Below are 26,316 nucleotides of genomic sequence, written 5' to 3' on the forward strand. Positions count from 1 at the left end.
AGAACAGGAGGGAACGAGCTTGGCCACAGCTCCAGGGCCCCAAAGGTACCAGCTGCTCCTCTTGCAGGAAGACGCTGGGCTCAACCTGTGAAACAGCAGAGTCAGGGAAGAGCCTCAAGCCAGGGCCAGCCCGCAGCCCTGCTGAACAGCCAGGACTGTGGGAAGGGGTACGGTGTGTGTAACACTCACTTCAAAGGGTCTGCGACTTGTCAGCCAGGTACTGCATGGCGGCTGCAACAGGGACAGGCATTAGCAGGCGCTCCAGACAGAGGGATACAGAAGCCCAACCGCCTATCCCCCTGAGGAACTGCTTAGCCCTGAAACCTGAAACCCCTCCAGACTCCATGCAAAGAGCTCTGGGCCTGATCACTCCCCACCACCCAAACTGAATGTGGAACCGGTTCCTAAAGGGAAACAAAATGTGCCAGCAGCCCTCATGCTGTGGGCCGTGCCACAACCACTGAGAACTTGTCACACACACAAACAATCCAACAAGAACCTTAGAAGCCACACCAAGCAGCAGTTCAAGGGAAATATCAACGAGGCATCTCTAAAAGTCCTATCAGAAGGACATTTCTTAGGACTGGTCTGGTTGTCAAAGTGTGCATGCAGTCCAGAGAGTACCTTGCTACTTGTACACACGCCCAGTTGTACCTGCAGAGCCGGCTCCAGGGCCAGGCCTGAGAGGTTCTCCTCCGCACAGGGATGATCGTCCCTGCCAGGCCCACTGCACCTGCAGCCCACCCCCACAGCAGGTGCCCACCCGGTTTCTGCACTAAGACACCACTCTCCGGGCCTGGTTCCTCATACCAAGTTGCTCCTTAAGTTCGTCTACTTCTCTCTTTAGCTCGAGACACTAGGCCAGCAGACAGAGGAGGAAGAGAAATGATAAGTATACTCTGGCCTCCTCTCTCCTCCACCTTCTCCTCTGCCCCGGGCACTCCACCCCAAAGCCGGGTGGTTAGACTGGCCTCAGCAGAAAGGAGGTGGGCTCCCTCCGTGGGGTACGTGATGGGGGCAGGGGAGGCGGAGCCCACACATGTCAGCTGAACTTGGACCCAGATCCCACCCTCGAGTTTGGGCCTGCATTTCCAGGATGCAGAGGAAGCATTACCCAAGGACAGCAGGGCATTCCCAGTGGCTGCTGCTGCGTTTCCGTTCTTGGGGGATGGTCAAGTGGCTCCCGGTCACCTGAGAGGGAAAGGACACACACTCCAGCTTCCCAGGCTCCCAGTGAGGTGGAAAGGGCCAAGCGGGCTCTAAAGTGAGGTGAGGCAGCACCACCCTCTGCTGGCAACCAGCCGCCCCTGCTCTGCCCAGCGGCTGGAACCTTGTCTCTGGGCCTGCCTCCCCTGTTCCCCTGGGGCAGCCATTTCGCCATTGTGGTCCCCAAACAATGTGGCTCTGGATTCGACCCTCCCAGAGATGAAGCCACAGCCAGCACGTGGGAGAGCAATGTGGCCGAAGAGGACTTAACAGAAAACGCTGTTCCCCTGCAAGTCTACAACCAGAACAGCTGTTTGGGGCACTGCCACCGATCACCCTGGTCACACAAACCCCACACAGAGGATGATGTGGCTCAAGGCCAGCCCTGCCAGCACCCCGTCTCCTGTGGGGGAAGCTGCCTGGGAGCAAGGCTGTGCCCCCAGCCGAGACAGAGGCAGAGGTTTCTGTCCTCAACCCCTCTTCCCTCCCCTCATATCAAACCCACGACAGTCACCTGAGGGGGCAGGCCCCCTGGGCATGACTTCTTCCCGGTTCAGGGCCAAGGGTTCTGAGTTTCCTGGATCTTGGGGGTTTCGGGTGTTGACGTCGCCACTGCTGGCTTTTTTACGATGAATGCGCAGACAAGATGTCCCTGGCCTGTGAGTTAGCAGCTGAAACAAAAATTTCTCACCGATTTGGACTAAGGAAGTGTGTGTGTGTGTGTGTGTGTGTGTGTGTGTGTGTGAGAGAGAGAGAGAGAGAGAGAGAGAGAGAGGGAGAGAGATGGAGAGAGAGAGACAGACAGAGAGAGACAGAGAGAGAGAGACAGAGAATTGTGTGATTCGGGCAAGGGTGAGGCAGGGAATTGGGAAGGGAATTGAAAGGCTGATCTCATTAGCACTTTCTCCCTCTGTCAGACCCAGGCCAGCAGGCAGAGCTGATCTAGGCACAACAGTGGGACACTGAGAAAGCCCAGGCCCCGTGCAAGGAAGGTCTGCGGAACAGCTAGGAAGTAGGATTCGGGAAGCTGGTGAGTCTAAATACTGAGGCTTTCCGGGGAAGCTTTTAAGGGATCCCCCGACCCAATTCAGCTACCAGCCCTCCCTTCCATCCCAGCCCAAGTCTCTCAGAGGAGGCTGGAAAGAGGCCAAGGGTGGAGAACCGGGCCCAGGACACCCGAAGTGCTACCTTAATGTTTGTCCCTAGGAAAAGGAGCCCGATGTGGCATCGTAATGACCCAGTGACCGAGGGGCACCCAATGCTGACCTCTGAGGAGTGGACAGAGGCAGCATGGGTGAAGACGTCTGCCCTGGGTGCTGTGGGGGGAGGAAGAGTGGGGAGAGAGGAGGAGCATGGCCTACTCACCTGGCCCTTTGGGGCTGGGTCTCTATTTGGGTCCTTATCGTCTCCCGCCACCGCCTCAGACTCCCTTGTCCACCTGACCACGGATTTCTTCCCAGCGCCGCTGTGCTTGGACTGTTTGGTTCCCGAAAGGACTAAGGTATAACTCGTGGGTCTCCCAGGCTGCGGAATACCAGAGATTGGGGGGAAGGTGGCCGGTTCCACGGGAGTTGCACAGATTCGCTGCCCCCGGGAACGGAAGGTTCCCCCCAGGGCAACTTTGGATGCTCCCCCGACGGATTTCTTCTCCTGGGCTCCGTTCTTCCTAGGAGTGACCCACGGCAGGCCACCTGCAGCAGCAGCAGAAGCAGAAGCAGAAGCAGCAGCAGCAGCAGCTCCCGGGTAGCTGGGCTTGCTGCCCCCCTTCCCCCACAGCACGCTCTGCATTTTCTTAGGGGAAGAGATGCCCTGCTCTCCCACGCCCTGCCTTTCCACAACCGAAGAGAGTCCTCGCGGAGCCGACGACAGGGAAGAGCCTGTCCCGTGAAGGAAGTTCTCCCTGGCTTGGAACTTCGAGTGTCTGGGAGTGTCCCTGGGATCCTCGGGTCTGCAAGGCTTCGCCTGGCCTCCTCCTCTGGGGTAAGTGCTCACCGTCATCAGCTGTGTCTCACTGAATTCATCTGAGGACTCGGAGTCGGATAGCAGCCAGGCCAGGCCTTCTGCGGAGCGCTGCTGGCGATCCGCATCCACGTTTAACCTACGCTTAGTGCCTCTCTTAGGGTTCCCCAAGTCCCGGCCCGCTTCTGGCCCACCGAGGTAAAAAGTGCTGGCTAGAGCCGTTGGTGCCTTCCCATAGCTCTGGTCGGGCACTCCTCGACCGTCGGGAACCTCCTCGAGGTGCAGTGTCCACACGGTGGACACTTTGAAGGCAGTGGAGCTCCACGGGAACGGGTACCTGCGGACGCCCGGCATGTCCTGGTCGGTCAGCTGCTGCAGGTTGGCCTCCTCGGCCTCCTCAGACTCCTCGATCAGGTCCAGGAGGTCCCTCCTGTGGTCATCTGGGCAGCCAGGTCCGCCTTCGCCGCCCCACAGCACAGGCCCTCGCGCTTCCAGCATCTCCTGCTTCGACTGGAAGCCCTCGGGGTCCGGGAAGCTGCCTCCGCCCTCGCCGCTCCGTGGCTCCCCAGGCTCGGGCCCTGGGTCGGGTCCCCGCGGGATTTCGGGGCTGGCCACGCGGACGCTGGCCCGCTCCCTGACCTTTGGGCGAACACGCCTTCTCCACACAGACACCTCATCCGGGGAGCTCATGTCACGACCTGGGCGGCCCCGGAACCGGGGCGACGGTCGATGGCCCGAGTCGCAGTCGCGGTCAGGGTGGGCTAGGCGTGCGGCGCTCAGAAGGCAGCGTCAGCCACCTCACGCGCCGCACGAGCTCGCCTCAAAAGAAAGGTCGTGCCACTTTCAGCGCACCTCCCACGCCCGCGCAGCAGCCTCCTCATTGGTCCGGCCCCCGCCAACCAGCGGGCGTCTTGTTCGCCCGTCCCCTTGAGGCCTAACCAATGGGGTCGAGGGCCTCTGGTTTGCTTGCAAGCCCGTGGGCGTCCCGGGCAGTTGGCTGGTGAAGAGGATGGTGGGAGTGCCTCCCTCTCTCAAGCCTCTGGCCCCGTCTCCTCCTGTCCCGCCTCCCCTTTCCGGTTAGAGCCACAGCTGTGAGCCTCCGTTTCCCATCTGTAGAGGGGGTCGAGGACGTCGGGGAGTGAGGGCGCCGGGCTCCAGGGGTGGTGAGGATGAAACGTCAAGATGGAGGCGCTGGATGCCTAGCACGCGCCGAAAGCATTTGCCAGCCTCCCTTCCACCGCAAGCCTTACGACCCAACAGTAGAATGGGCACAGGAGTCCCGTAGTCAGTGATCAGGGGTCGGCCAGAGAGCAAAGGGATCGTATTTTCGTTCTGTAAGGTCTCTGTCTCAGCTGCTCCATCAAATGTGGCTCAGCAGACGTTACTGGCAGGCGGGTTTGGCACATAGACTTGCGGTTGGCCTCGCTCCATCAGCCCTTCGCCCTCTCTGAGGCAAATTCAAAGAAGAGGAAATTGCAGTGGCCAGTTACATCCCAAAAGATGCTCCCCACCGCTGATCCTGGAGATGTGAACTAAAACCAGGAATCGGGTTTCACACACTAGGTTGACAACCTTCAAAGAGCTTAACCATTCTAAGGGTGGGAGAGGTTAGGAGCAAACCCCTGTGGCGGTGGAGCAAAAGACCCATTTGGGAGGTAATTTGGGAGAATCCATCGAAAGCAACTTAGTGCCGGCCCGGACTCTGTGCCTGGCACTCTTCTAAGCGCTGGGCATAAATAATAATGCATCCGCGTGACACGCCTTTACCTATAGTACCAACTATTACTGGCCTCTTACCGGTGAGGAAACAGGCAGTGAGAGGTTCGGCCACTGGCCCAAGGTCATTCGGCTCGTGGGGATCAGCGGCAGGATTGAAACCAATCAATCTGACTCCAGAGTCCTTGCTTTTAGCCCAAGATCTTTAAAAGGAAGATAAAAAGAATCTATTTCCGCTATGCTCCTGCAAGTCCGCTGCCTGGTACTTCTTCCGGAGACACGCTGGTACCTGTAGTGTACAAGAACACATGCACAAGGGTGTTGGTGACGGGAAAAAGTGGGAACACTCCAAATTCCCGTCAGTAAGGAAATGGATGAATGCAACGTGGCTTAGCATCCAGTAGCATGAAGCGTGGCAGTCCAACGGAATGCATCAGGCCATTCTCACAGCTTTCGAAAGCATCCGCCTGACTTCAAACTGCAAGTTGCAGAACGATGGCTTTGGATTCACATTTGTAGGTTAAATCACTTGCGTGCGTGGGCACACGCACACACACCAGTCAATCCTATGTAATATATGAGAATTCATTTAAGTATATGTACAAGTATGTTTTAAAGTTTTGAAGGACGCACAACCAAGGCCTACCAGTTGTGATGGCGGTGGGTGTGGATAGCCAGGTGACTCTCAATTTTTCTTGGAACTGTCAGTTCTCAGCTTCCCTGAGCTGAGCAGTACTGATGTCTGGGGAGTGGTGCCTCCCTTGGTTTCTATACTGCCCATAGGTGTTAGAATTTCCCTTGTCTGCCACCCAACTCCTACTCTGACACCGCTCCATTCCTCCCATACCTTCCTTCTGCTCCTTCCCATTCATATTCCTCTGTCTTCAGTCACCTCTCTCTCCTGCATCCTGCTCTGGCTGACGCCCTGGAGAGTCCTGGGGTGTCTGAACCCCTGTTGCCTGTGGAACTCAAAGGCCCAGTTTTCTGGGTCTGCACCTGAGAAGCTGGCCATGCTGGAGAAGTTTCAGAGCAGGGGAGATTGGGTGCACTGTAAATCTGCAATCCTCCTCCTCGAGCCGGCCCGCGATGGTGCCTGCCCGTTTGTGGATACCGCCCTCTTCCACTTCTCCCAGTGACATTTTAAGTCATGGTGTGCTATTTCAAATATGTTAAAATGGATAAGGAAGGATATAGCAAAATCTCCTGCATGCACCATCACCCTAGGAAACATTACCAGTGGATTCAGTGGAAGCCTCCGTCTCCCCTCTCACCATTTCCATTCCCTTCCTCCCTCCCCCAGAGAGAGACCCCCAGAACAACTTCTCACCTTCTCCACTCTCTTCGTCCTTGTGGCTCTCCAACCTCCTCTTCCCCTGCATCCCATACGTCTCCAATGATGTCACTAATCTCTGCTTTAGCCCCCTACGTTCACCAGAATCCAATACTGGTTTTGACCTACTTTCTTGGCCTGGGGTGGGAGCCAGTGTCAGAGGTTCCTCTTGGCTTTCCCCACCGTGATAGCTCTTATCCCACAGAGCAGTGACCCAATGTGGAAGTCGTTGCTCCAGCTGCGAAGTGTATCACTTATCATTAACACCTTGGGGACTGGAGAAATGACCGTTATTTTGGTCCAGGGACCCATTCAGCTCACTGTGAACCGGTCTCCATTCCCAACTCCTTTTAATATCAGGGCCTCATAAGCCCCATTCTAATGAGGCCCCATCACGACACTTTGGGCCTCCTGGATCAATGTCAGCTCAGATCCTGTGTCCAGTAGTAGTAGAAGTGTCTGGGTCTTTTTCTAGCCTCGGGGTACAGTCACCTGAGAAATGGCAGTCATTCTCTTTAGGGACGGTCATAACCCACTGCCTTTTTTCTGGATCCTTCCTCCTCAGGACTCATCCACCTCTTCAGTGGGGCCAGTCTCTGAATTGGCTCAGGACCGGGAACTGAGCAGGAGACTGTGGCTTTGTAGCGGGATGATGGCCCTCCTTCTCTTGCATTCTTGCCTTTTGCTGGCTGTAGTTGCCCCTAGGGAGCCATGCTGTCTGAGCCATCTTCTCAGCTTTCTGCCGGTCAAGCAGGCACTCTTGACTGCCCTTCTGACCTTGCTGGTCGTTACTGGAAATGTGGTCTGCTGGCATCTCTTGGTTAAGAGCTGCCCTCTGCCCTCTATTATGTCAGAATTCGTTGGCTCCCATGGGTGGTAATGAGCCCAGGTCGGGACCACTTTCCTTCCATCATTGGCATTGGCCTCCAGAGGGGACTAACCACCAAATTTCTAGTGATACTGGGGCCCCTCTCACCAGAACACTCCTGATGGCTTTGGTGTCCTCTCAGCCCTACAGTGGGACATGTGTCCTACAGTGGGATGTGTCCTCTCAGCCCTACAGTGGGACATAACCATGAGGCCATGTGACTGGCCTCACCTTTTCTGTCCGTACTAGCATGTTTGCATCACTCAAACTTTTTGTTCCTTCCTCTGCCATCTGCCAATCCAAGGCAGGCATTTCCACTTCTCTGCTTATGGGCCATCACTTTCTCAAAGTTTCAAAGGGCCAGTCTGGCAGTGAATTTCCTCCATCTCCGGGAGTCCTTGCCCGTGTGTTAAATCCCATGGCATGAGAAAGTGCCTCCGCTCTGTAAAACTTGCTTATCCTCTCTTATATTCTTGTCCACTTGATCTAGCACCCTCAAAATCCAATCCCAGGGATACTGCCCTGCTCCTGCCAGTACAGGCTTGTTATTTCTTGGTGTATAATTTCTTTTTCCCCTTATCAGGCTCGGCATATCCCAGTGAGTATATGGAGAAGAGATGAGGGTTTCCCTGGGAGAGGCGTCTGTCACTTTGTGGGGGAGCGGACTCTGTAGCATCTACCAGCACAGGGCATGTGTTAGCTGTTGCTGGGGAAGGAAGGGCCACCCTGCAAGCTTTGAGGCCTCAGGACGTTTGGATCTGATAAGCCAACGTTTGGAGACATCCATGCCAATATACCCGGCCTACATTTCAGAGTCTGAAGTTTTTCCAAAAAGGGCCCTGACCTTCCCATAACAGGCCTGTGTTTGTCAAGGATGTATACATCTCTGGAGTTCTGCACTTATTGTTATCGCATAATGTGTGAGCTACTCAGCTGTCTCTGCAGGAGGCAAGGGCATTTTGTAAGCCACCAAGAAAACCCCATGAATCTTACACTTGGCCCTTAACTGTTTGGTAATGTCCCTTAGTTTCTCATTATGTCTTTGCAGGGCGCCAGTATAACAGTGATGAACAGCCGCCTCTGCCCTCCCTATAGACATAGTGCCCTCCCTACCCTTCAAAGGCCTGAATCATCTCACTGGCCACAAGTAAGACCCTCCACTGGGATATTTTTCAAGGTACGTATGGATACAACCTTAAGGAATCAGGAGGTAACCTTGTGCTAGAGATTATCCATGCCCCACATAACACTCAAAATGGTACACTCTTTGTCATTTGGGCAGTGAGTGAGCTGGTCCATAAACCCCGTCTTATAGCTAACTTCTCAGACCACTCCTGGTACCACTTTTGTTAGTTTGGGTCCTCCAAAAATACGGACACCGAGGCACGATTGGACATGAACGAACATGATGGGAGAATGGCATGTGAAGGATAAAGGAGAAGGAGCAGGAATGAGTCTTCTTCTTCAGGGTGCGATGCGGGTCTGACGTCTGTAAGAGAGACGTGGGGGAAAGGAGGGTCAGATAAGAAGAATCTCTGATGCAGTTTCGTTCTAACACTAAACTTTCGTTCAGTTTAGTTTGGTTTGTTCAGGCTCATGTGGAGTCCCCAACCTACAGCTGCCATTTAGAGGAGTCCCTGTCCTGCAGCAGTATGCCCCTGCCATGCTCAGTCACTGGCTGGGAGCTACCCAGATGATGTGGGATCTTGGCACAAACAATGGTGGTGCCAGAGAAGTGGCATCTGGCACTTGCCAATCTACTATGTTCCCTGCAGTGGATCGGAGGGGCATGTTTCTATGGCCACCACGAGGAAGCAGAAGTCCAAGATGACTAACATTTCCGTTTTGAGTGACTTTGTGGTGGGGAGCATAAGGACACAGGAAGTAAAGAAAGATTGGGAGGCAAATGTTGGGACTTTGGATACATTAAGGTTGTGTTTCTTATAGGACATGCAGGTGGAATGCACTTAGAAATTTGGTTCTGGAACACCAGTGAGGGGTCAAAGCTAGAGAGAGATACAGATTTGGGAGTCATTCATTCCCTCAGTAAACTTTTATAGCAGTGTTTTTTCAAACGTCACCATAACCTTAGAAGTTCCTTGCATGGAAGCTCCAATTCCTTTCCCTTCACCCTCCTCAGAAGTAACCTCTATCCTTTGTCTTCTTCATTCCCTTCCTTTTCTTTAGTTATTTTCTGCATAGGTTCATATTCCTAGCAACGTTGGTTTTCCTGCATCCTTTATGGTCTTTATGTAAATGGAATCATTTGTGTTGTTTCTGACTTCTCCCGTGTGATACTGTGTAACTGAGATTCATCCCTGTTCTCGCATGTGGCAGGCAATTGTTCATTTTCATTGCTGTACACTCTTCCACCAAATGAATATACAGTAGACTCTCATTATCATGATAGTTATTTGCAGTCTATAAAGTTGCCATGAACACTGAATTAGGCAATACTGAAACATTGCTCCTAAGGGAAATATAATTTCAAGTTCCTACCATCCGCTGGTCACAACATTTTCATCGACTGATCGCTGTGTAATCATGTTTCATGTGTGTTTCTGTGTAAAGGCACTCTATTTAATACAAATATTATTGATTCATTCACATTGACCTCACAGCCAACAGCATTCTAAATCATGCCTGAGCAAGGTTTATGTAACACACATATTTTCTTGAGTGCACGTCATAGTCATTTTGCACTCAAGAACACTAGACGATACTTCAGCACTAAGCTTGGAGGCCATCTTTAATTATGAAATCACCAACAAAGAAGCACAAAAATGCAAACTATGTGGCCCCAAATAAATCATGAAAAGGACACTTGCTTGCAGTCTGAGACTGAAACCAGAAGGCAGAGCGTCACCTTGTTTGACCTCAGTTGGAGCATATTCCACCAACTCAAATTTTTCACAGCTCTCTCAAAGGAGGAGGAAAGCACTCTGGTACTGATTTGTGGTTAAAAGTGAATTTCAGCAAATAGGGGAATTTCCATGTACAGAATCTACAAATAACAAGAATCAACTGTATCTCAACCTATGTATCCATTCTACTGTCAATGGGTAATTTGGGTTGTTTCCATTTGGGCACATACTATTCATAGTGCTAGTATAAACACTCTGGCGCATGTTTCCTGGTGCCCACGTACAAGAGCCTTCCAGGGCAGAGCTTTCCAACTTTTGGACCTGGGACTTTGAGGCCTTCATCTCCAGAGACAGCCAGACAGCAGCCCCTGGACCGCTTGGTTCTGGCCCTGAACAACTTTGTCATCTGACTCCTGTATGCCATACAATCATCATTTTCTGTGTGAGCCATAGAATAAAATGGCTGGGAAGCTGTGTTCCAGTGCTCATACTTAGGACTGAACTTGTCATCTCATAGGGAAAGAAGATTTCCAACGTTACTAGATCATGCCAGATTTTTTACAATGCGGTCATGCTAATTTCTACTCCTATCAACAGTGTTTAAGTGTTCCACATCCTCATCAACATTTGATATTAACAAAGTACAAAATTGTTGTCAATCTTGTGATAGTGAAATGGTGTCTCATTGTAGATTTAATTTGCAATTTCTTGATTAGTAATAATATTGAGCAGCTTATCATATGCTTGGCCTTGGGGATTTTCTTGTCTATGAGGTGTTCATTTAGTGTCTTTTGCCCATTTTCCCCTTGGGTTGTTTACATTTTTATTTGTGGAAGTTATTTAGGTATTCTATACTTTAATTCTTTGATGATTTCATGTTATGTAAATATCTTCTAGTATTTAGCTTGCCTTCACTCTTTTTATCATACCTTTTAATGAACAAAAGCACTACTTTTTAATTTCTCACAGCACTTTATTATGAAAAGTTCCATACAAGAAGATCACGGGACTTCCCTGGTGGCACAGTGGTTAAGAATCTGCCTGCCAATGTAGGCGACACGAGTTCGATCCCTGGTCCCAGAAGATCCCATATGCCACGGAGCAACTAAGCCTGTGCGGCACAGCTACTGGAGCCTGTGCTCTAGAGCCTGCGTGCCACAACTGCTGAAGCTTGCGTGCCTAGAGCCCATGCTCCACAACAAGAGAAGCCACTGCAATGAGAAGCCCACGCACTGCAACGAAGCGTAGCCCCTGCTAACCGCAACTAGAGAAAGCCCGCGCACAGCAACAGAGTCCCAGCGCAGCCAAATAAGTAAATAAATAAATAAAACTTTAAAAGAAAGAAGAAGATCACAAGATGATCCGGGGAAGTTGAGGGGGTACTTGCTGATCATGGACCATCTTCGCTCTCACCTGATGACCTTGCTTCCCATTTCATTGAGAGTATACAGGCAATCAGAAACAAACTTCCCTCATTCATAAATATTTTTCTCTATTTTGGATCATTCCTATCAGCATACAAGTATGTTGTCGTTTCTCCCAATTAAAGAAAACCTTCTTTTGATTCCAATTTCCCTTCAAGCTACACCATTTTTCTCTGCTCACCTTCACATAAAAACTCCTTAAGAGTCGATGTATACTTGCTGTCTCAAATTCCTCTCTTCGCATTCACTCTTTCTCTCCTTTCCATTTAACAATTCTCTATTGAGGGCTTACAAGGTACTGTTCTAACACATGGTGCTGTTCTAACACATGGTGCTACATCACTGAGAAAAACTGATGACGTTCCTTCCCTCAAGAGCTTACATTTCTGTCATAGGCCTATTGGCAATATTTTCTCAATCTTCAACTATGTCCATTCCTTTGTTGTTGGAAATCATTTTCCTGGACACAGGTTCAATCTTTATTGGTTGCCTAGAGTGTTGCTCCTAGAACACTCCTTTACCAAACCCCTAAGTGGGATCTTCTGCTTCCTAGAATTAATGTCTTCATTGTTCTTGGTTTACCACAGTGTTTTGATGGGACTCATTCTCCGGGTACCATGGGTGATAATTTCTTTTAAGACTTTGCATGAACAAATATTACCTTTAATATTACCTTTAATTTCATGCTTATTTGATAGCTGATATATAATTTCAGGCTGAAAAGGTTTCTGACTTTCAATGTCACTTTTGAGAATGCTGGTACTATTTTGCATGCCATTATGATTCCCAAGCCTTTATGTATGACACATTTAATTTTTTTAGTTATATATATTTTGATTTATTACATAGTAAAATAAACTTTTTTGTTTTCAGTACCATGAGTTTTAACACATGGACAGAGTTGTGTAACTATCACCACAATCAGGATACAAAAGAGTTCCATCAGCCCTCAAATCTCCCTCATTCTGCTGCTTTGTAGTCAAACCATCTCCCCCATCCCTAACCTCTGATAACTGGTGATCTGTTTCCCATGCCTATAGTTTTACCTTTTCCAACTATTATACAAACACAATGACACAGTATGTAACATTTTGAGACTGGCTTCTTTCATTTAGCCTAATGCGTTCACGATTCAATCAAGTTGTTGCATGTATGAAGAGTTCCTTCCTTTGTATTGTTAAAAAATGTTTCATTTATAGATGTATGGTTTTATTCGTTCATCTGTTGAATAACATCTTGATTGCTTTCAGTTTGGGGTGACTTTGAATAAGGTTTCTATTAACATTCTATTAACAATCATGTTAACATTCTATTCACATCCATAGTGTGCACTGGGAAGCGAGTTCCTGTGGTGGCTGTCTCCAGCCTGTAGTTAGCTTCACTCTCCCCAGAGTGTCTGCAGGGACACATGACCTGGAATGACTGTCTCTACTGGTCAGAGGCAGGTCCAAGGTCTAAGCTAGCTCTGTTTCCTCGAAGTGCACACACACTCATTGGTAATGGCCTCAGCTCAGGGGGGAGCAGTGCCGGAGCAAGAGGGGCTAGAACATAAGCCTGCTACAGGCTGGGTGGGGCACTGGGTACATTCTAGGAATCGAGCCAGAGGCCTGGGCAGCAATCAAGCCCACCTTCTCCAGGGAGGGGTTTGAGGGGAAGGATTAAGTCCCACGAACGTTCTTTTCTGACCCTGAGGTCTGTGACTGTCCCATCCCACCTGTGGTCTGTCCACCTGAGCTCATGCCATGGACTCTGGAAGTGAGCCAGGGTGAGAATATGGGGGAAGGGTGGACCCAAGTGCTCCTCATTGTCCAGGTGCAGTCACTCCTTACTTCCCATCGTCACTGCGCCCATCCTGCCCCTGTCCCGGGTAGCTCATGTTGGGTGGCCTCATATATGGGTCCCCTGATTCTAAGATGAGCTACTCTGAGGATCCACCCTTCCCAATCTCATTCCATCCACACCCACAGGAGTTGTCAGACATCATAGGATCACAGAGTAGGATCGAGAGCCACCTCCAGCGAATCCAACATTTCGAGCATCCCGACACCCTGTCGTGGGGTTTGCTGACTTCTGCATCATCCCCCTCCCATGTTTTGGGAATTTAACAACAAGCCTTGAACAAAACAGATCCGACCCTTGCTTTTGTTCATTCGATGCCTTCCAGAACCTGGACCAGCCTCTACTCCCTTTACTCCCTGAATCACATCTTTCTCCCTCAAGGGAGATTACCCCTGATTACATTTATTCACACACAGGGACACACAGTCACCAACCTTGAATGGCCAATCTACCATCATACCCCCTTTTGTGTAGTAAAACACCGGTCTTTCGGGAAGGGTGTCAGGCAGAACCACCCTTGCCTCACTCAAACACAAATCTGTCCCTCTGAGTCTCAGGCTGGTACAGCCCTGGGTCCTGGCTGAAGGAAGTGCTCCCCAACCTCGAGTGAGGGGGAAATCGAACATGGAGTTCAGACTCAATCTCGTGTGTCCTAAAGAGACAGTCTGGGAGATTGATCTGGGGCACGGAAATATCATTTCCAGGAAAATCTGTGTCATGGGGCTTGTGGAAGAGTATTTGACGGGGACCATGCAACAACACACACCGACTAACCACACTTGCCATAGAACCTGACGGGCCAATTTCCACTCAAGGGTGTAGAGACGACCCGGCTGGAGGAGGGTGGTCAGCTGGCTACGGCAGGCAGGATGTGAATGCTTCCAGATTGGAGCTCTGGAAGGGGGTCATGAGTTCCTGCTGATGGGGAGGGTGAATGGCAGAGATGAATGGGAACCGCCAGACCCCAGAGGAGGAGGGGGGTTTGGAGCGAACTAGAAGAGGGCCTTCGGGGGAAACAGAGGACGTGGCAATGTGGCCAGGCAGAGTACACAGAGGACCCAGATCTTTGGCACTCCGCTGGCTTGTCTGCAGGGATGGTAGTAGAGGCTGTCCCAGAGTCCCCACCACAGGATGTCAGAGATACCGTTCTGGAAAAGGCTCTGACGGGGAGCAGCGACCCGCCCCGGCCCCCTACCCCGACCCTGACCCCGACCCCTCCAGAGAGAAGGCAGAACACAGAATGTGAGAGGTACTTTAATTGGAAACTGCTGTGAAACTGGGGCAGGGCAGGGACAAAACAGGGGTAGAGGAAGCCCTAGCTGAGGCAGAACAGGAGGGAACGAGCTTGGCCACAGCTGCAGGGCCCCAAAGGTACTAGCTGCTCCTCTTGCAGGAAGACGCTGGGCTCAACCTGTGAAACAGCAGAATCAGGGAAGAGCCTCAAGCCAGGGCCAGGCCCCAGCCCTGCTCAACAGCCAGGACTGTGGGAAGGGGTGCGGTGTGTGTAACACTCACTTCAAAGGGTCTGCAACTTGTCAGCCAGGTACTGCATGGCGGCTGCAACAGGGACAGGCATTAGCAGGCGCTCCAGACAGAGGGATACAGAAGCCTGTCCCCCATCCCCGTGAGGAACCGCCTAGCCCTGAAACCTGAAACCCCTCCAGACCCCATGCAAAGAGCTCTGGGCCTGATCACTCCCCACCACCCAAATTGAATGTGGAACCGGTTCCTAAAGGGAAACAATGTGTGCCAGCAGCTCTCATGCTGTGGGCCGTGCCACAACCACTCAGAACTTGTCACACACACAAACAAACAATCCAACAAGAACCTTAGAAGCCACACCAAGCAGCAGTTCAAGGGAAAAATCAATGAGGCATCTCTAAAAGTCCTATCAGAAGGACATTCCCTAGGACTGGTCTGGTTGTCAAAGTGTGCATGCAGTCCAGAAAGTACTTTGCTATTTGTACACACGCCCAGTTGTACATGCAGAACCGGCTCCAGGGCCAGGCCTGAGAGGTTTTCCTCCCCACAGGGATGTTGGTCCTTGCCAGGCCCACTGCCCCTGCTGCCCACCCGCACCCCAGGTGCCCACCCGGCTTCTGCACTAAGACACCACTCTCCGGCCCTGGTTCCTCATACCAAGTTGCTCCTTAAGTTCGTCTACTTCTCTCTTTAGCTCGAGACACTAGGCCAGGAGACAGAGGAGGAAGAGAAATGATTAGTATATGCTGGCCTCCTCTCTCCTCCCTTTCTCCTCTCCCCCGGGCCCTCCACCCCAAAGCCGGGTGGTTGAACTGGTCTCAGCAGAAAGGAGGTGGGCTCCCTCCGTGGGGTACGTGATGGGAGCAGGGGAGGGGGAGCCCACACATGTCAGCTGAACTTGGACCCAGATCCCACCCTCGAGTTTGGGCCTGCATTTCCAGGATGCAGAGGAAGCATTACCCAAGGACAGCAGGGCATTCCCAGTGGCTGCTGCTGCGTTTCCGTTCTTGGGGGATGGTCCAGTGGCTCCCGGTCACCTGAGAGGGAAAGGACACACAATCCAGCTTCCCAGGCTCCCAGTGAGGTGGAAAGGGCCAAGCGGGCTCTAAAGTGAGGTGAGGCAGCACCATCCTCTGCTGGCAACCAGCCGCCCCTGCTCTGCCCAGCGGCTGGAACCTTGTCTCTGGGCCTGCCTCCCCTGTTCCCTGGGGGCAGCCATTTCGCCATTGTGGTCCCCAAACAATGCGGCTCTGGATTCGACCCTCCCAGAGATGCAGCCACAGCCAGCACGTGGGAGAGCAATGTGGCCGAACAGGACTTAACAGAAAAGGCTGTTCCCCTGCAAGTCTACACCCGGAACAGCTGTTTGGGGCACTGCCACCGATCACCCCGGCCGCACAAACCCCACACAGAGGATGATGTGGCTCAAGGCCAGCCCTGCCAGCACCCCGTCTCCTGTGGGAGAAGCTGCCTGGGTGCAAGTCTGTGCCCCCAGCCGAGACAGAGGCAGAGGTTTCTGTCCTCAACCCCTCTTCCCTCCCCTCCTATCAAACCCACGACACTCACCTGAGGGGGCAGGCCCCCTGGGCATGACTTCTCCCCGGTTCAGGGCCAAGGGTTCTGAGTTTCCTGGATCTTGGGGGCTTCGGGTGTTGACGTCGCCACTGCTGGCTTTTCTACGATGCATGCGCAGACAAGATATCCCTGGCCTGTGAGTTAGCAGCTGAAACAAAAATTTCTTACCGATTTGGACTAAGGAAGTGTGTGTGTGTGTGTGTTTGTGTGTGAGTGTGTAAGAGAGAGAGAGAGACAGAGACAGAGAGATACAGAGAGAGAGGCAGAGACAGAGAGAGACAGAGAGAGCGAGAGAGAGGCAGGGAGAGAGAGAGAGAGAGTTGTGTGATTCAGGCCAGGGTGAGGCAGGGAATTGGGAAGGGAATTGAAAGGCTGATCTCGTTAGCACTTTCTCCCTCTGTCAGCCCCAGGCCAGCAGGCAGAGCTGATCTAGGGACAACAGTGGGACACTGAGAAAGCGCAGGAGCCCGATCTGGCATCGTAATGACCCAGTGACCGAGGGGCACCCAATGCTGACCTCTGAGGGGTGGACAGAGGCAGCATGGATGAAGACGTGTGCCCTGGAAGCTGTGTGGGGGGGGGGAAGAGTGGGGAGAGAGGAGGAGCATGGCCTACTCACCTGGCCCTTTGGGGCTGGGTCTCTATTTGGGTCCTTATCTTCTCCCGCCACCGCCTCAGACTCCCTTGCCCAACTGACCACGGATTTCTTCCCAGCGCCGCTGTGCTTGGACTGTTTGGTTCCCGAAAGGAGTAAGGTATAACTCTTGGGTCTCCCAGGCTGCGGAATACCAGAGATTGGGGGGAAGGTGGCCGGTTCCACGGGAGTTGCCGAGATTCGCTGCCCCCGGGAACGGAAGGTTCCCCCCAGGGCAAGTTTGCATGCTCTCCCGACGGATTTCTTCTCCTGGGCTCCGTTCTTCCTAGGAGTGACCCGCGGCAGGCCACCTGCAGCAGCAGCAGAAGCAGAAGCAGAAGCAGCAGCAGCAGCAGCAGCAGCTTCCGGGTAGCTGGGCTTGCTGCCCCCCTTCCCCCACAGCACGCTCTGCGTTTTCTTAGGGGAAGAGATGCCCTGCTCTCCCACGCCCTGCCTTTCCACAACCGAAGAGAGTCCTCGCGGAGCCGAGGACAGGGCAGAGCCTGTCACGTGAAGGAAGTTCTCCCTTGCTTGGAACTTTGAGTGTCTGGGAGTGTTCCCGGGATCCTCGGGTCTGCTGGGCTTGGCCTGGCCTCCTCCTCTGGGGTAAGTGCTCACCGTCATCAGCTGTGTCGCACTGAATTCATCTGAGGACTCGGAGTCGGACAGCAGCCAGGCCAGGCCTTCTGCGGAGCGCCGCTGGCGATCCGCAGCCACGTTCAACCTACGCTTAGTGCCTCTCTTAGGGTTCCCCAAGGCCCGGCCCGCTTCAGGCCTACCGAGGTGGAGAGGGCCGGCTGGAGCCGTCGGCGCCTGCCCACAGCTCCGGCCGGGCGCTCCTCGACTGACGGGACCTGCCATGAGGCGCATTATCCACACGGTGGACTCTTTGAAGGCAGTGGAGCTCTCCGGGGACGGGTATCTGCGGGCGCCCAGCACGTCCTGGTCGGTCAGCTGCTGCAGGTTGGCCTCCTCGGCATCCTCAGACTCCTCGATCAGGTCCAGGAGGTCCCTCGTGTGGTCATCTGGGGAGCCAGGTCCGCCTTCGCGGCCACACAGCACCGGCCCTCCCGCTTCCAGCATCTCCCGCTCAGACTGGAAGCCCTCGGGATCCGGGTATCTGTGGACGCCCAGCACGTCCTGGTTGGTCAGCTGCTGCAGGTTGGCCTCCTCAGACTCCTCGATCAGGTCCAGGAGGTCCCTCGTGTGGTCATCTGGGGAGCCAGGTCCGCTTTCGCGGCCCCACAGCACCGGCCCTCCCACTTCCAGCATCTCCCACTCAGACTGGAAGCCCTCGGGGTCCGGGTATCTTCGGATGCCCAGCACGTCCTGGTCGGTCAGCTGCTGCAGGTTGGCCTCCTCAGACTCCTCGATCAGGTCCAGGAGGTCCCTCGTGTGGTAATCTGGGGAGCCAGGTCCGCCTTCGCGGCCCCACAGCACCGGCCCTCCCGCTTCCAGCATCTCCCGCTCAGACTGGAAGCCCTCGGGGTCCGGGTGTCTGCGGACGCCCAGCACGTGCTGGTCGGTCAGCTGCTGCAGGTTGGCCTCCTCGGCCTCCTCAGACTCCTCGATCAGGTCCAGGAGGTCCCTCGTGTGGTCATCTGGGGAGCCAGGTCCGCCTTCGCCGCCCCACAGCACAGGCCCTCGCGCTTCCAGCATCTCCCGCTTCGACTGGAAGCCCTCGGGGTCCGGGAAGCTGCCTCCGCCCTCGCCGCTCCGCGCCTCCCCAGGCTCGGGGCCTGGGTCGGGTCCCCGAGGGATTGCGGGGCCGGCCACGCGGACGCTGGCCCGCTCCCTGACCTTTGGGCGGACACGCCTTCTCCACACAGACACCTCATCCGGGGAGCTCATGTCGCGACCTGGGCGGCCCCGGAACCGGGGCGACGGTCGATGGCCCGAGTCGCAGTCGCGGTCAGGGCGGGCTAGGGGGGAGGCGCTCAGAGGGCAGCGTCATCCACCTGACGCGCCGCACGAGCTCGCCTCAAAAGAAAGGACGTGCCACTTTCAGCGCGCCCCCCACGCCCGCGCAGCAGCCTCCTCATTGGTCCGGCCCCCGCCAACCAGTGGGTGCCTTGTTCGCCCGCCCCCTTGAGGCCTAACCAATGGGGTCGAGGGCCTCTGGTTTGCTCGCAAGCCCGTGGGCGGTCGGGGCAGTTGGCTGGTGAAGAGGATGGTGGGAGTGCCTCCCTCTCTCAAGCTTCTGGGCCCGCCTCCTCCTGTCCCGCCTCCCCTTTCCGGTTAGAGTCACAGCTGTGTGCCTCCGTTTCCCATCTGTAGAGGGGGTCGAGGGCGTCGGGGAGTGAGGGCGCCGGGCTCCAGGGGTGGTGAGGGTGAAACGTCAAGATGGAGGCGCTGGATGCCTAGCACGCGCCGAAAGCATTTGCCAGCCTCCCTTCCACCGCAAGCCTTACGACCCAACAGGAGAATGGGCACAGGAGTCCCGCAGTCAGTGATCAGGGGTCGGCCAGAGAGCAAAGGGATCGTATTTTCGTTCTGTAAGGTCTCTGTCTCAACTGCTCCATCAAATGTGGCTCAGCAGACGTTATTGCCAGGCGGGTTTGGCGCATAGACTTGGGGTTGGCCTCGCTCCATCAGCCCTTCGCCCTCTCTGAGGCAAATTCAAAGAAGAGGAAATCGCAGTGGCCAGTTACACCCCAAAAGGTGCTCCCCACCGCTGATCCTGGAGATGTGAACTAAAACCACGAATCGGGTTTCACACACTAGGTTGACAACCTTCAAAGAGCTTAACCATTCCGAGGGTGGGAGACGTTAGGAGCAAACCCCTGTGGCGGTGGAGCAAAAGACCCATTTGGGAGGTAATTTGGGAGAATCCATCGAAAGCAACTTAGTGCCGGCCCGGACTCTGTGCCTGGCACTCTTCTAAGCGCTGGGCATAAATAATAATGCATCCGCGTGACACGCCTTTACCTATAGTACCAACTATTACTGGCCTCTTACCGGTGAGGAAACAGGCAGTGAGAGGTTCGGCCACTGGCCCAAGGTCATTCGGCTCGTGGGGATCAGCGGCAGGATTGAAACCAATCAATCTGACTCCAGAGTCCTTGCTTTTAGCCCAAGATCTTTAAAAGGAAGATAAAAAGAATCTATTTCCTCTATACTCCTGCAAGTCTGCTGCCTGGTACTTCTTCCGGAGACACGCTGGTACCTGTAGTGTACAAGAACACATGCACAAGGGTGTTGGTAATGGGAACTACTGGGAACACTCCAAATTCCCGTCAGTAAGGAAATGGATGGATGAATGCAACGTGGCTTAGCATCCAGTAGCATAAAGCGTGGCAGTCCAACGGAATGCATCAGGCCATTCTCACAGCTTTCGAAAGCATCTGCCTGACTTCAAACTGCAAGTTGCAGAACGATGGCTTTGGATTCACATTTGTAAGTTAAATCACTTGCGTGGGCACACGCACACACACCAGTCAATCCTATGTAATATATGAGAATTCATTTAAGTATATGTACAAGTATGTTTTAAAGTTTTGAAGGATGCACAACCAAGGCCTACCAGTTGTGATGGCGGTGGGTGTGGATAGCCAGGTGTCTCTCAATTTTTCTTGGAACTGTCAGTTCTCAGCTTCCCTGAGCTGAGCAGTACTGATGTCTGGGGAGTGGTGCCTCCCTTGGTTTCTATACCGCCCATGGGTGTTAGAATTTCCCTTGTTTGCCACCCAACTCCTACTCTGACACCGCTCCATTCCTCCCATACCTTCCTTCTGCTCCTTCCTGTTCATACTCCTCTGTTTTCAGTCACCTCTCTCTCCTGCATCCTGCTCTGACTGATGCCCTGGAGAGTCCTGGGGTGTCTGCACCCCTCTTGCCTGCGGAACTCAAAGGCCCAGTTTTCTGGGTCTGCACCTGAGAAGCTGGCCATGCTGGAGAAGTTTCAGAGCAGGGGAGATTGGGTGCACCGTAAATCTGCAATCCTCCTCCTCGAGCCGGCCCGCGATGGTGCTTGCCCGTTTGTGGATACCGCCCTCTTCCACTTCTCCCAGTGACATTTTAAGTCATGGTGTGCTATTTCAAATATGTTAAAATGGATAAGGAAGGATATAGCAAAATCTCCTGCATCCACCAGCACCCTAGGAAACATTACCAGTGGATTCAGTGGAAGCCTCCGTCTTCCCTCTCACCATTTCCATTCCCTTCCTCCCTCCCCCAGAGAGAGACTCCCGGAACTTCTCACCTTCTCCACTCTCTTCGTCCCTGTGGCTCTCCTACCTCCTCTTCCCCTGCATCCCATACGTCTCCAATGATGTCACTAATCTCTGCTTTAGCCCCCTATGCTCACCAGGAACCAATACTGGTTTTGACTTACTCTCTTGGCCTGGGGTGGGAGCCAGTGTCAGAGGTTCCTCTTGGCTTTCCCCACCGGGATAGCTCTTATCCCACAGAGCAGTGACCCAATGTGGAAGTCATTGATCCAACTGCCAAGTGTATCACTTATCATTATCAGCTTGGGGACTGGAGAAATGACCACTATTTTGGTTCAGGGACCCATTCAGGTCACTGTGAACTGGTCTCCATTCCCAACTCCTTTTAATATCAGGGCCTCATAAGCCCCATTCTAATGGGGCCCCATCATGACACTTTGGGCCTCCTGGATCAATGTCAGCTCAGATCCTGTGTCCAGTAGTAGTAGAAGTGTCTGGGTCCTTTTCTAGCCTCAGGGTACAGTCACCTGAGAAATGGCAGTCATTCTCTTTAGGGACGGTCATAACCCACTGCCTTGTTTCTGGATCCTTCCTCCTCAGGACTCATCCACCTCTTCAGTGGGGCCGGTCTCTGAATTGGCTCAGGACCGGGAACTGAGCAGGAGACTGTGGCTTTGTAGCGGGATGATGGCCCTCCTTCTCTTGCATTCTTGCCTTTTGCTGGCTGTAGTTGCCCCTAGGGAGCCATGCTGTCTGAGCCATCTTCTCAGCTTTCTGCCAGTCAAGCAGGCACTCTTGACTGCCCCTCTGACCTTGCTGGTCGTTACTGGAAATGTGGTCTGCTGGCATCTCTTGGTTAAGAGCTGCCCTCTGCCCTCTATTATGTCAGAATTCGTTGGCTCCCATGGGTGGTAATGAGCCCAGGTCGGGACCACTTTCCTTCCATCATTGGCATTGGCCTCCAGAGGGGACTAACCACCAAATTTCTAGTGATACTGGGGCCCCTCTCACCAGAACACTCCTGATGGCTTTGGTGTCCTGTCAGCCCTACAGTGGGACATGTGTCCTACAGTGGGATGTGTCCTCTCAGCCCTACAGTGGGACATAACCATGAGGCCATGTGACTGGCCTCACCTTTTCTGTCCGTTCTAGCATCACTCAAACTTTTTGTTCCTTCCTCTACCATCTGCCAATCCAAGGCAGGCATTTCCACTTCTCTGCTTATGGGCCATCACTTTCTCAAAGTTTCAAAGGGCCAGTCTGGCAGTGAATTTCCTCCATCTCCGGGAGTCCTTGCCCGTGTGTTAAATCCCATGGCATGAGAAAGCGCCTCCGCTCAGTAAAACTTGCTTATCCTCTCGTATATTCCTGTCCACTTGATCCAGCACCCTCAAAATCCAATCCCAGGGATACTGCCCTGCTCCTGCCAGTACGGCTTGTTATTTCTTGGTGTATAATTTCTTTTTCCCCTTATCAGGCTCGGCATATCCCAGTGAGTTTATGGAGAAGAGATGAGGGTTTCCCTGGGAGAGGCGTCTGTCACTTTGTGGGGGAGCGAACTCTGTAGCATCTACCAGCACAGGGCATGTGTTAGCTGTTGCTGGGGAAGGAAGGGCCACCCTGCAAGCTTTGAGGCCTCAGGACGTTTGGATCTGATAAGCCAACGTTTGGAGACATCCATGCCAATATACCCGGCCTACATTTCAGAGTCTGAAGTTTCTCCATAAAGGGCCCTGACCTTCCCATAACAGGCCTGTGTTTGTCAAGGATGTATACATCTCTGGAGTTCTGCACTTATTGTTATCACATAATGTGTGAGCTACTCAGCTGTCTCTGCAGGAGGCAAGGGCATTTTGTAAGCCACCAAGAAAACCCCATGAATCTTACACTTGGCCCTTAACTGTTTGGTAATGTCCCTTAGTTTCTCATTATGTCTTTGCAGGGCGCCAGTATAACAGTGATGAACAGCCGCCTCTGCCCTCCCTATAGACATAGTGCCCTCCCTACCCTTCAAAGGCCTGAATCATCTCACTGGCCACAAGTAAGACCCTCCACTGGGATATTTTTCAAGGTACGTATGGATAAAACCTTAAGGAATCAGGAGGTAACCTTGTGCTAGAGATTATCCATGCCCCACATAACACTCAAAATGGTACGCTCTTTGTCATTTGGGCAGTGAGTGAGCTGGTCCATAAACCCCGTCTTATAGCTAACTTCTCAGACCACTCCTGGTACCACTTTTGTTAGTTTGGGTCCTCCAAAAATACGGACACCGAGGCATGATTGGACATGGACGAACATGATGGGAGAATGGCATGTGAAGGATAAAGGAGAAGGAGCAGGAATGAGTCTTCTTCTTCAGGGTGCGATGCGGGTCTGACGTCTGTAAGAGAGACGTGGGGGAAAGGAGGGTCAGATAAGAAGAATCTCTGATGCAGTTTCGTTCTAACACTAAACTTTCGTTCAGTTTAGTTTGGTTTGTTCAGGCTCATGTGGAGTCCCCAACCTACAGCTGCCATTTAGAGGAGTCCCTGTCCTGCAGCAGTATGCCCCTGCCATGCTCAGTCACTGGCTGGGAGCTCCCCAGAAGATGTGGGATCTTGGCACAAACAATGGTGGTGCCAGAGAAGTGGCAGCTGGCACTTGCCAATCTACTATGTTCCCTGCAGTGGATCGGAGGGATATGTTTCTATGGCTACCACGAGGAAGCAGAAGTCCAAGATGACTAACATTTCCGTTTTGAGTGACTTTGTGGTGGGGAGCATAAGGACACAGGAAGTAAAGAAAGATTGGGAGGGAAATGATGGGATTTTGGATACATTAAGTTTGTGTTTCTTATAGGACATGCAGGGGGAATGCACTTAGAAATTTGGTTCTGGAACACCAGTGAGGGGTCAAAGCTAGAGAGAGATACAGATTTGGGAGTCATTCATTCCCTCAGTAAACTTTTATAGCAGTGTTTTTTCAAATGTCACCATAACCTTAGAAGTTCCTTGCATGCAAGCTCCAATTCCTTTCCCTTCACCCTCCTCAGAAGTAACCTCTATCCTTTGTCTTCATCATTCCCTTCCTTTTCTTTAGTTATTTTCTACATAGGTTCATATTCCTAACAACGTTGGTTTTGCTGCATCCTTTGTTCTTTATGTAAATGGAATCATCTGTGTTGTTTCTGACTTCTCCCCTGTGATACTGTGTAACTGAGATTCATCCCTTTTGTCACATGTGGCAGGCAATTGTTCATTTTCATTGCTGTACACTCTTCCACCAAATGAATATACAGTAGACTCTCATTATCATGATAGTTATTTGCAGTCTATAAAGTTGCCATGAACACTGAATTAGGCAATCCTGAAACATTGCTCCTAAGGGAAATATAATTTCAAGTTCCTACCATCTGCTGGTCACAACATTTTCATCGACTGATCGCTGTGTAATCGTTTCATGTGTGTTTCTGTTTAATGGCACTCTGTTTAATACAAATATTATTGATTCATTCACATTGACCTCACAGCCAACAGCATTCTAAATCATGCCTGAGCAAGGTTTATGTAACACACATATTTTCTTGAGTGTACGTCATAGTCATTTTGCACTCAAGAACACTAGACGATACTTCAGCACTAAGCTTGGAGGCCATCTTTAATTATGAAATCACCAACAAAGAAGCACAAAAATGCAAACTATGTGGCCCCAAATAAATCATGAAAAGGACACTTGCTTGCAGTCTGAGACTGAAACCAGAAGGCAGAGCGTCACCTTGTTTGACCTCAGCTGGGAACATATTCCACCAACTCAAATTTCTCACAGCTCTCTCGAATGAGGAGGAAAGCACTCTGGTACTGATTTGTGGTTAAAAATGAATTTTAGCTAATAGGGGAATTTGCAAGTATGGAATCTACAAATAAGAAGAATCAACTGTATCTCAACCTATGTATCCATTCTACTGTCAATGGGTAATTTGGGTTGTTTCCATTTGGGCAGATATTATTCATAGTGCTATTATAAACATTCTGGCACATGTTTCCTGGTGCCCACGTACAAGAGCCTTCCAGGGCAGAGCTTTCCAACTTTTGGACTTGGGACTTTGAGGCCTTCATCTCCAGAGACAGCCAGACAGCAGCCCCTGGACCGCTTGGTTCTGGCCCTGAAAAACTTTGTCATCTGACTCCTGTATGCCATACAATCATCATTTTCTGTGTGAGCCATAGAATAAAATGGCTGGGAAGCTGTGTTCCAGTGCTCATACTTAGGACTGAACTTGTCATCTCATAGGGAAAGAAGATTTCCAACATTACTAGATCATGCCAGATTTCTTACAATGCGGTCATGCTAATTTCTACTCCTATCAACAGTGTTTAAGTGTTCCACATCCTCATCAACATTTGATATTTACAAAGTACAAAATTGTTGTCAATCTTGTGATAGTGAAATGGTGTCTCATTGTAGATTTAATTTGCAATTTCTTGATTAGTAATAATATTGAGCAGCTTTTCATATGCTTGGCCTTGGGGATTTTCTTGTCTATGAGGTGTTCATTTAGTGTCTTTTGCCCATTTTCCCCTTGGGTTGTTTGCATATTTATTTGTGGAATTTCTTTAGGTATTCTATACTTTAATTCTCTCATGATTTCCTGTTATGTAAATATCTTCTAGTTTTTAGCTTGCCTTCACTCTTTTTATCGTACCTTTTAATGAAGAAAAGCACTTCTTTATAATTTTTCACAGCACTTTATTGTGAAAAGTACCATACAAGAAGATCACGGGACTTTCCTGGTTGCACAGTGGTTAAGAACCTGCCTGCCAATGTAGGGGACACGGGTTCGATCCCTGGTCCCAGAAGATCCCATATGCCACGGAGCAACTAAGCCTGTGCGGCACAGCTACTGGAGCCTGTGCTCTAGAGCCTACGCGCCACAACTGATGAAGCCTGCGTGCCTAGAGCCCATGCTCCACAACAAGAGAAGCCACTGCAATGAGAAGCCCGCGCACCACAACGAACAGTAGGTCTTGCTAACCGCGACTAGAGAAGGCCCGCGCGCAGCAAGAGAGTCCCAGCGCAGCCAAATAAATAAATAAATAAATAAAAATTTAAAAGAAAGAAGAATATCACAAGATGATCCGGGAAAGTTGAGGGGGTACTTGCTGATCATGGACCACCTTCGCTCTCACTTGATGACCTTGCTTCCCATTTCATTGAGAGTATACAGGCAATCAGAAACAAACTTCCCTCATTCATAAATATTTTTCTCTA

The 26,316-nt window shown here is 51.9% G+C and overlaps 2 protein-coding genes and 1 pseudogene across 2 annotated transcripts; all 3 read right to left on the reverse strand.

The window, feature by feature from the left end:
* Positions 1–6,260, reverse strand: LOC116747102 (uncharacterized protein CXorf49 homolog). Its single transcript, XM_032618917.1, has 7 exons — positions 6,209–6,260; positions 2,572–3,926; positions 1,721–1,877; positions 1,115–1,191; positions 811–856; positions 190–231; positions 1–85 (listed from the first exon to the last, which is right to left on the reverse strand). Exons 1-6 carry the CDS (start codon positions 6,258–6,260, stop codon positions 191–193), a joined length of 1,728 nt encoding a protein of 575 aa, XP_032474808.1. The 3' UTR covers positions 1–85; position 190.
* Positions 6,261–14,521: 8,261 nt separating this feature from the next.
* On the reverse strand, positions 14,522–18,939 carry LOC116747103 (uncharacterized protein CXorf49 homolog). Its single transcript, XM_032618918.1, has 6 exons — positions 18,918–18,939; positions 18,452–18,819; positions 16,883–17,866; positions 16,255–16,411; positions 15,649–15,725; positions 14,522–14,617 (listed from the first exon to the last, which is right to left on the reverse strand). Exons 1-6 carry the CDS (start codon positions 18,937–18,939, stop codon positions 14,522–14,524), a joined length of 1,704 nt encoding a protein of 567 aa, XP_032474809.1.
* Positions 18,940–19,089: 150 nt separating this feature from the next.
* LOC116747104 overlaps positions 19,090–26,316 on the reverse strand; it is a 10,396-nt pseudogene continuing 3,169 nt past the window's right edge.

The sequence above is a fragment of the Phocoena sinus genome, chromosome X, assembly GCF_008692025.1.
Source record: "Phocoena sinus isolate mPhoSin1 chromosome X, mPhoSin1.pri, whole genome shotgun sequence".
Classification (NCBI taxonomy): Eukaryota; Metazoa; Chordata; class Mammalia; order Artiodactyla; family Phocoenidae; genus Phocoena; species Phocoena sinus.